The sequence below is a fragment of the Verticillium alfalfae genome, genomic scaffold, assembly GCF_000150825.1.
Source record: "Verticillium alfalfae VaMs.102 supercont1.12 genomic scaffold, whole genome shotgun sequence".
NCBI classification, from domain to species: domain Eukaryota; kingdom Fungi; phylum Ascomycota; class Sordariomycetes; order Glomerellales; family Plectosphaerellaceae; genus Verticillium; species Verticillium alfalfae.
In genome coordinates this window covers 1143850-1153393 of record NW_003315027.1, presented here as the reverse complement: position 1 = coordinate 1153393, position 9544 = coordinate 1143850, and the positions used below count along the sequence as shown (strand labels likewise).

The window sequence follows — 9544 nt, the reverse complement described above, 5'->3', positions numbered from 1 at the left end:
TGTGGGTGGGATTCTCGGTCTCTGAAGGCAACACATGCTGACAAGATCCGCCGCAGCTCTCCAAGGTCACCGTTCTCGGCGCTGCCGGCGGCATCGGCCAGCCTCTCTCTCTGCTCCTGAAGCTCAACCCCCGTGTCACTGAGCTCGCCCTCTATGACATTCGCGGCGGTCCCGGTACGAACTCCTGTCGTGTCACCATGCCTACATGCACAAATGACTGACGAGCCAAACCAATGCAGGTGTCGCTGCCGACATCTCCCACGTCAACACCAAGTCTAAGGTGACCGGCTACGAGGCCACCCCCGCCGGTCTCGCCGCCGCCCTCAAGGGTGCTGACGTTGTCCTCATCCCCGCCGGTGTCCCCCGCAAGCCCGGCATGACCCGTGATGACCTCTTCAACACCAACGCCTCCATCGTTCGCGACCTCGCCAAGGCCGCCGCCGACTCGGCTCCCGAGGCTAACCTCCTCATCATCGCCAACCCCGTCAACTCGACTGTCCCCATCTGCGCCGAGGTCTACAAGAAGGCTGGCGTCTACAACCCCAAGCGCCTCTTCGGTGTCACCACCCTCGACGTTGTCCGTGCCTCGCGCTTCGTCTCCGAGATCAAGGGCACCGACCCCAAGGACGAGGACATCACCGTCGTCGGCGGCCACTCCGGTGTCACCATTGTCCCCCTCTTCAGCCAGTCCAACCACCCCGACCTGTCCTCCAACGAGGCCCTTATCAACCGCGTTCAGTTCGGCGGTGACGAGGTCGTCAAGGCCAAGGACGGTGCCGGTTCCGCCACCCTCTCCATGGCCATGGCCGGTGCCCGCATGGCCGAGTCCCTGCTCCGCGCCTCCCAGGGCGAGAAGGGCATTGTCGAGCCCACCTTTGTCGACTCGCCCCTTTACAAGGACCAGGGCATTGACTTCTTCTCCTCCAAGGTCGAGCTCGGCCCCAACGGTGTCGAGAAGATCCACCCCGTCGGCTCCGTCGACGCCGTCGAGGAGCGCCTCCTCGAGGCCTGCTTCGGCGACCTCAAGAAGAACATCGCCAAGGGTGTCGCCTTTGTCGCTTCTAACCCCCCCAAATAAGCGTCTCGCTCCCTCTCCCCTTGCCCCTTCTCGTCTTCTCTCCTCTTTATCCTCGTGAGTGAGGGCCGGCAAAAGGGGGAGGGGCTGCTGTTGGTGCTGAGTGTAAGATGGTGATGGTCATAATGATATACGGACGGATCGGGAATGACGAACGGTGCGAAACCTGCTGATTCGAAGCAAATCGATCTTGCTCCCGTCCCGCGGCCGCCATTCCAAGAGCTGGATGGTCATGTCTAGGGAGGGAGAGAAAAATAGTGGCAAGGGGGCGAAATCGCCTTGAACGGCTCTGCTTCTCCCTTTCTTCTCTTGAGCTCGACTTCGGGTCTGCTCGCTGTACCATAGTCTAACATGCTTCGTACCCTATCCTCTGTCCCTGCTTTTCGCCCCGTTCGTGATATTTGATCTTGATGAAGACGGCTTTTGATGTTAGAGATGACATGGTCAAACATCACTTCGAAACCATGGGATTAAACAAGCGGGATAGATCAATTAGAATGCCATGCATGTCTACTAACAACATCTAGAGAAAAAAGGTCTATACACGGCTGGAGGGAGAACATCAGGCAGTGATGCCCTCACTCATCATCTCCAGGGAGGGGGCGCACATGTACATGTGTCTACTGCGCCGGGCCACCGCGACGCCAATTGGCCACCTGCTGCCGCCTGTCGGCAATCTGCTTCTCGAGCGCAGCAATCTTCTCCTCCTCAGCCTTCTCCTGCTCGGCGATGAGCTTCTGGGTAGCCTCGGCCTTGCGCACCCTTTCGCGCTCGAGCTGGTCGGGCCGGCGGTCCGCAATGTCACGGGGGCGGAAGTCGGAGAAGAGGCGTTTCAGGACAACCTCGATAGTCCAGCAGGCCGCGTAGTCAAACACCATGACGGACGTCATGGTAGTCTTGAACTCGTCGGTGAAGGGTACAAGCTTCATCTGCTCGTTGATCTCGGGCGCGAGCTCCATGGCGCAAGAGAAGGCGAGGGCCGAGACGCCGAGGATGCCCCAGAACATGCCGCGGTTCTCGGAGAGGGACTCACGGAAGGGACGGCCCTGATAGTTGATGGCGAAGGTGCTGATCTGCTGGATGAGCTGCAGGAGGTAGACGGCACTGTTAAGCAGGCTGGGCGAGAACTCAGCCTCGAGGTCGACGTTGTCGGAGCGACTGACAATTAGGTTAGCATGGTTCAACTGAAGTCACCCAAAATATAGTGAGAAACTTACGGCTCAAGACGGTCGCACAGACGGGCAACGTAGATGAGAGTCACAATGTGGATGGCGAATTGGCCGAGAATCGAGCCAATAATATAAAAGTTGAAGATGTTGGGCTGAGGGCGCTCCTTGGACAGACCCTCGACAACACGGGCACGGGACAGGGACAGGAAGCAGACGCTCATGAGAACGCCGCTGATGGTGTACTGCCCGTCACCAAACTTGATACCCTCGAGGTAGAGGACACTGAGACTGTAGGCGGTGATCAAACAGTTCAGGGCGAGAATCTTGTACATCTGAATGGTGGCGACAAGTGTGCAACGGCCCTGGCGAATAATGTTGGGGACGGCAATGACGTTGCGGAGCTTACTCGTGAAGGGCGCAGCAACAGAAGCGTCGCCGAGCTTTAGAGTCGGGGGTTCGTTGTCGTCGAGCTCATTCTCCATGAGGCTGGTGGTCATCCTGTCGGCGAGGTTGGCGGCCTTCTTCTGGGCTTGGGCATTGCGGTTCTTAGGGTCAGAGTTGATGAGCTGCTGAGCGGCGGGCGAAGTGATGGTCTCGACGTCGTATCCTTGAGCCTTGACGTACTCTTCAGGTGAAACCTTCTTCTTTTGGGCCTCACGTTCGACAGCCTTATTGAAGTTGGGGTTGCTAGGACCCGGAGGGTACATGTGGGCGATCAGGACAGGGACGGGGGGGGCAGGCTGGTTGAAGCGCTTCATCATCTCTACTTGCTTCTGGTAGATGTCTTTCATCCTAGTATTGCGAGAGTGCTCAGCAATACGAACAAGGTCCTCCTGGGTACCGTTGAGAAGGGCGACACCAATGTGGGCCTGCTTGAGAGCACCGACGTCGTTCGTGCCATCGCCAGCCATCAGAGTGTAGTAGCCCATCTCCTTGAGACCGAGAAGGATGTCCTCCTTCTGCTTGGGCGACACACGAGCGTAGACCCAGGTGTGACGGAGGATGGAGAACCAGGCCTGCTGGCCCTTGAACTTGGCGAGAGCGTAACCGGTAACACAGAGATCCTTGGTCTTGATAATTTCGGGGTCGATGGGTTTGGTAGGGTCCACGGGGATGCTGATCTTGTCGTCCACACTTCTCCAGACGAGCTTGTCGCCATCGTCGTTGTCCTCAGGAGCGTCGAGGATGAGGACGTCACGGTCCACAATCTCGACATCGCGAGCGACATAGACGGCGGTGAGAGGATTGTCTCCGGTGATCATGACGACACGGTGGCTGCTCTCGTTGAGCATCTGAACGGCTTCTTTGGCATCTTCCTTGAGAGGGCAGGACAGGACGAGGAAGCCGGCAAAAGTAAGGCCGCACTCGACCTGCTCACGCTTGAGGTCGTTGATCTTGCCACTGCTCAGTTCGCCCTCCGTACTCAGCTGCTTGTAGGCAAGCGCGAGGACACGGGATCCGCGACGGGTAAAGTACTTGTAGGTTTCTTCGTAATCAGCGGGGACAGTCGTGAGCCTCTTCATGATGGTCTCGGGCGCACCCTTGACACCAACAAAAGTGCCACGGAGCTTGTTTCCAGTGTTGTTGTCAATGCCGCTAATGGTCGCAACGGAGCTCTGGCGCTTGAGAGCGGACGAGAACTGGAAACGACGCTTCACCTGAACGTTGCCGCTGATACCAGTAGTGGCCACGGTGGCGGGCTTCGCCAGAAGCACATCGTTCTTGCCAATAGTCCAACCAATCGAGGTGAGAGTGGCCTTCTCCATGGGGTCACCAACAATCTCGCCCTCGTCGAGCTTGACGAGAGCATGGGCAGAAGCCAGAACCAGGGTCGTCTCGAGGCCGATATCCTTGACAGCGGTCATGTGAGAGTGGGCACCGTCAGACTCCCGAGGAGTATCAGCGCCAGTGTGTCCGACAAGACCGAGGCCGGCGATACCCTCAACAACAAGGTCCTCACCAGTCAAAGTACCCGTCTTGTCGAAACAAGCAACGTCAATGCGTCCAGCAAAGGGGATGCGGAAGGGCTCGGTGCAGAAGATGGCAAGCTTGGCCAGGGCGGCAAGGCTGGTGTTGACGGCAAGACTGAGCTCCATAGGAAGTTCGGGGGGCACGACGCTGGTGACGATCAAGACACAGTCGAGCAGAAGCTTGGAGCGCTTGCGATCCTTGCGGACACCCTCGTCCCAGACATACCAAGAAGCGGCAATGGCGAAGATCAGGAGGAAGAGAATGAAGAAGAGGGCCTCCACGTTGTTGGCGGAGACGCGCTCGGTCGAGTAGATCATGGTGCGGACGAGGCTGCCCTGCGAGGTCTCAAAGCCAGTCTTTTGCACAATGGCCATGGCCCCATTATCAGGAGGGGGAGGGACGCCGGAGATCAGCCTGGGCTTGACCTCGTCGGGGTTACCGTGGGTGATCTGGAGGACCTTGGTGCCGCCCCAGAGGAAGGCATTTTTGTCGAGTCCTTCGGGCTCGATGGCGGCATCCTGGGGCCGCAGCTGGATGGAGTCCTTGAGAAGCGGGGTGCTCTCACCAGACAGCATGGCCTCGTTGACAATGGCAGTGCCCTCAACGAGGAGCATGTCGCAAGCAACGCCACCGTCCTCCTTGGTACGGCCGGCAGAGGCAAGATCGCCGGGCAGAAGCTGGTCGCTCATAATCTCGGTCCACTTGCCGAGGCGGTAGACGTAGATCTCGTAGGGCTTGATGCTCATGCTACGGAACTCCATGAGGGTCCGCTGGCGCTGCCAGACGACGGTGCTCTCAAAGGCGACGAGCATGAAGAGGGTGAACAGCGAGTAGTACCAGTATTCATCGAGCATCCACAGGCCGACACAGAAGATTTGGAAAACGAAGAAGGGGGCGACGGCGTGCTCCTTGAAGAGCTCACTGAAGGTGGGAACGGGGATGTCGAACGTGTTGGGTCCATAGTGCTCCTGAATGCGGGTGAGCTCGGCCTGGGTGGCGATGCCCTTCGACTTTTGGAACTGGGCGATGCTAGGCTTTGGCTCAGCGTCGATGGCATATACCAGAGTGCGGAACGTCTTATCTTCGGGGACGTAGAGGAATCGGCGCTTCTGGAAGAGGAACGACGTGTTCGTACGGCCGTTGGTCTAGAAGAAGGGGTCAGCACATGCTCGAGGCTCAAGGTGGAAGGCCAGCAAGCAGCAAGCTGGGAGGAAGGGAGGAGGAGCAACCTACAGTGTCGCGCACAATGGTGCAAACTTCGGGCGATCCAGCGTTGGCGACGGGCAGGACCTTGATGAGCTCGGCATCTTCAATGGTCTTGGCGCGGGTGGCCGTGAAGAGAGTCTGAAGGTTGACGCTCCAGTGGGTGCAGAGCCAGACGAGAGACTGCAGGGTGGTGATGGTGGCGATCCAGACAAAAGTCCATTCCTCGGAGGAAATGTACTTGTCGTACAGGTCGGTGGTCAGGTAGTAGCGCAGGAAGACGGGCCAGACGACGGCGAAGGGCCAGATGTAGGCGTGGAGATACAGAGGCAGCGGCTTCCACAGCTCCGCCGCCTTGATTTGGGAGTTATCGACAAGGGGCGCCATGGTGGGCAATGATGCCCTGACGGTTGCCGGTCGCGCAAGGAGGAGCGTCAAGGGAAAAGAAAAAAAGGATCGCGACGAAATCTATGAGGTGTTTCGTCGAATGCGGGTGATTCGGCTCGTCACTGCATCGGCGTCTTCGGGGGAATACGCGGGTTGCAGTCGCAGAGTGTCGGCTCCGTGGTCCGTTGAGGTTCAGGAGACAAGTCGTATCGTGGCCTGTTGACGGGCGGCACGGAACAGAAGCTCGTCGAAGGCGAGGGTCCAATGTGTGGTGGAGCGACCAGGCCTTGTGTGGAGATCGGGAGAGGAAGATGTGTACTTTTTTCGCCGTTCATGGCAAAGGGGGGATCCACCTCGAATTCGAGAGTAGCAGAAAAGCGTCGCATTGGCTGGCTGCCTTGTGGCTGATTAGGTCAGCATCTCTATCGGCTGAATCACGTCAATCAGCGTGAAGTGGAGGGGCCCGACCAGAAGCCTGGTCAAGATCCCCAGATCCCCTGTAGCTTGGGGCTCTGTTCGTGCTTGACAGGCTCATCAGCCGCCTATCTCGACAGACACCATCAACACCAATGAATGGCATCGTGATATCCATCACTACACACAAACAACAGACCGCCTCTCGACTCGGCGGTGAATGTAATCAGGAAGCTATTCAATTCATTTCTTTCTGGCAGCTGAACCCTTTCCGACGCATCTCTGTCTCACCTTCAGCACTGGACCACTATCTACATTGTATCAGGCTAATGTGATACCAATCCCCCCATCCGACTCGTTGAACATGTCAAGTTGCTCGTCCATTGGCCTTTGTCCCCGGCACCACGAGACCAGGTGTCGCGAGCTTGCGTCTCTATCATGGCATCAAAATAATGTTCTTTCTTCGTTGCCGGATCAAGACCCATGTCCCCCGGGAAGGGGGCGCCGTCAGTGCGGCTCCTTGCAAAGGAGAGGGGGCTGCCCAATCTTCCCGTATCTGGTCATGTCTCATCAGCGGGAATGCTACACCAGCACCAGGCCACGGAGCCCGCGAGATTGGGACCTTGACAGCACATGGTTCGCCGTCAGGGTGCCCTGGCTTGCCTGTGCTTGTGCTTGTACTCACTGCTTGTCTTTGGGTCTGTGCGTCAAAGACCAGCTGGAGTCTTACAACGCAGCACGTTGGACTGAAACCAGAGACCTGTCCTAGGCTACACATCCTACCCGCTGTCAATTCTGACCAAGCGTAAGTACTTGTCTTGCATTTCTCACCTCTGTCACATCTCATCGTCACAGGCCACACTCTCTCTTTCACTTGGCGTTCTAAGAAACACTGAATGACGGTGCACCATTGTCTCCTTGTTTCGGGGCGTCCTCATTCTCAACTCTACAGCAGGCGTCCATCTCAAGGCTCAGATCGCTTGATGGCCTCATGCTTGTTTGCTTCCAATGACGCGTCAAGGGGGGACCATAGAATCTCTTGGGAACCCATCGACTGGCCTGAAGTACCGCGCGAAAGCGTAGTGTTTTCCACTCTGCACCAATCGGGACAAATTACCATGCAGCATGTGCAATGTTGGCACCGTTCTAGTGCTCCCGCCCCATGTCTCGGCGTTGAGGCGAAGTTCCGCCCAGACGCCCTGATATCATAGCTCATTATCGCCCAGTCGTCCGTGGCGAGCCTTCCCGCCCGCAACGTGAAGACACCCTGGTCCGGCACGGCTCCCGTCCCAGGGACCCAGGGTGCAAAAAGCATTCAAGGGCTGTAGCTGAAATTGGGTGGGAAGAGCCTGTCAACGTCCACATTTCTGGGGTCACGGCCACCTTGGCATCATTACACGGGTCCTGCCCGAAGCCAGCCGGGGACAAGACCATGGGACTGGGACGCTACGGACTATTACTTCATAATACAGGGAGTACATGACTTCTGGCGGGTTGTCTTATTTAGTTTGCGTGTCCCCTCGACCCAGAACTGTTCTTCGTAGTCTGTGCAGACTGAAAGACCAGACCGAGTCCTACCACTACTCCGCGACCTTGTTCCATCGATTCATCAGGCAAACAGAAACGAGGCTATTGACGTCACGGCATCTGTGTGATGGCTGGCGACGCCGACGCTGCTGCTGCTGCGGGCTTTCTCGAATACCATGAGCCTCAGGTTCAACAGATACTTATCATTATCTCTTTCTTCTTTTTCCTCGCCCTCGCAGAATGGATATCCGACAAAATTTTCAAGGCCGGCCTCATTGGCCAAATGATCGTCGGTCTGCTATATGGCATGCCCATCGGCAACGTTATGCCCCTTGAGTGGCAGGAGACTTTCGTGAGCCTGGGATACATCGGGCTCATTCTGATCATTTTTGAAGGTACATCACCCTTGACGGAGCTGCCATGCGGTGACTGATCTGGCTGACATCACAGGCGGCCTGACCGTTCATCTCGGCCTTCTCAAGGCCAACTTCTTCCTCAGCTTTTGCGCAGCCGCCCATTGGCATCCTCATCCCAATAGGGCTGTGCTTTGCTCTTCTTCACATCGGGTTCGGCTACGGCGCTGTCGAGACCTTCATCATTCGGCGCCGCCCTCTCTGTGACATCGCTCGGCACGACTTTTGTGGTGATCGGCAGCGCCCCCAAAGGCATCGATTTTGCCAAGACGAAGGTCGGAACGGTACTCATCAGCGCAGCTGTCGTCAGCGACGTGACAGGCCTCATCATGGCCAGCGTCATCCACAACCTGGGTTCCGTGGCAGACGGAGGCGACGACGTCAATCTCGGCTGGCTCATTGGCAGGCCGATCCTCGCGAGTGCCCTCCTCGGCATCCTGACCCCGCTCGTCGCCAAGTTTGTCGCCGGACCCATATTCCGCTGGTATATCGAGGACATCTTCGCGCGATATAAGCATACCTCCAACATTTTCCTCATGGTCGTCATGCTCTGTACCTTTGTCAGCATCGCAGGCTTCGCCGGCGCCTCAGCCCTCTACGGATCCTTCCTAGCCGGCACTTTCCTCAGCGCCCTGCCATGCATCCATCCAGACGGACCCTTCATGGTCTTTGACCGTGAACATGGCGAGTCGGACCCCGACAAAACGCCGACCTTTGTTCACACGTTTGAAAAGTACTTTCTCGGCGCACAGACATACATCCTCCAGCCCATGTTCTTCGCGAGCATCGGCTTCGCCATCCCCTTCAAGAAGCTCTGGACAGGCGAGGCTATCTGGCGCGGGGTCGTCTTCACACTCCTCATGCTCGCCGGCAAGCTCGTCGTCGGCGCTATTGTTCCCATCCGCGACTTTGTGACCGAGAAGCCCATGCTCCGCCCCCGTGAGCTCGCCTCCTCGACCTGGAAGCCCGCCATGCTCCTCGGTGTCGCCATGGTCGCCCGCGGCGAGATCGGCCTGCTCATCATCCAGATCGGCCTCAATGAGACACCATATCTCTCTGAGGACGCCTTCATCGTAGCCACGTGGGCCACCGTCTTGAGTACCATTGTCGGCCCTGTCGTCGTCGGTCTGCTGCTGAAGCGCCATGGCCAATCCATAAGCGACGACCAGCGCTGGGGCCTACAGACATGCGATCTCTTTGAGGGGTGGGACAGCGACGCCATCACCATGGAAGAGGGTGGGGCCGGAAGCCGCTGGGCAAGCCGAAGACACTCGAGGGCCGTGAGCCGCGCGGCCAGTGAGCGGACCAGGAGCAGGGCCGCGTCAAGGGCCCTTCGAGGGGTCCCGGTGGAAGTGACGAGGAAGGTGAGCGGAGAAAATCAGAAC

At 57.8% G+C, this 9544-nt stretch overlaps 4 protein-coding genes across 4 annotated transcripts in view; 3 read left to right on the top strand and 1 right to left on the bottom strand.

The window, feature by feature from the left end:
- Positions 1-1078, top strand: part of VDBG_08589 (malate dehydrogenase) — a gene marked incomplete at both ends in the record, with an annotated part of 1338 nt that extends 260 nt beyond the window's left edge. Inside the window, 2 exons of the mRNA XM_003001498.1 lie at positions 57-174; positions 240-1078. Coding sequence (XP_003001544.1) covers positions 57-174; positions 240-1078 — 957 coding nt within the window. The remainder of the gene's footprint in view (positions 1-56; positions 175-239) is intronic.
- A 617-nt stretch (positions 1079-1695) lies between these two features.
- Positions 1696-5805, bottom strand: VDBG_08588 (cation-transporting ATPase; the record flags this gene model as incomplete). Its single annotated transcript, XM_003001497.1, has 3 exons — positions 1696-2233; positions 2293-5360; positions 5449-5805. 3 exons carry the CDS (start codon positions 5803-5805, stop codon positions 1696-1698), a joined length of 3963 nt encoding a protein of 1320 aa, XP_003001543.1.
- A 2068-nt stretch (positions 5806-7873) lies between these two features.
- VDBG_08587 (conserved hypothetical protein) lies at positions 7874-8179 on the top strand (the record flags this gene model as incomplete). Its single annotated transcript, XM_003001496.1, has 1 exon — positions 7874-8179. The coding sequence occupies one exon, from the start codon at positions 7874-7876 to the stop codon at positions 8177-8179; it is 306 nt and encodes a 101-aa protein (XP_003001542.1).
- Positions 8180-8488: 309 nt separating this feature from the next.
- The window catches only part of VDBG_08586 (conserved hypothetical protein), a gene marked incomplete at both ends in the record, with an annotated part of 1778 nt that continues 722 nt past the window's right edge, over positions 8489-9544 (top strand). The window contains one exon of the mRNA XM_003001495.1: positions 8489-9523. Within this exon, the coding sequence (XP_003001541.1) occupies positions 8489-9523 (1035 nt within the window). The remainder of the gene's footprint in view (positions 9524-9544) is intronic.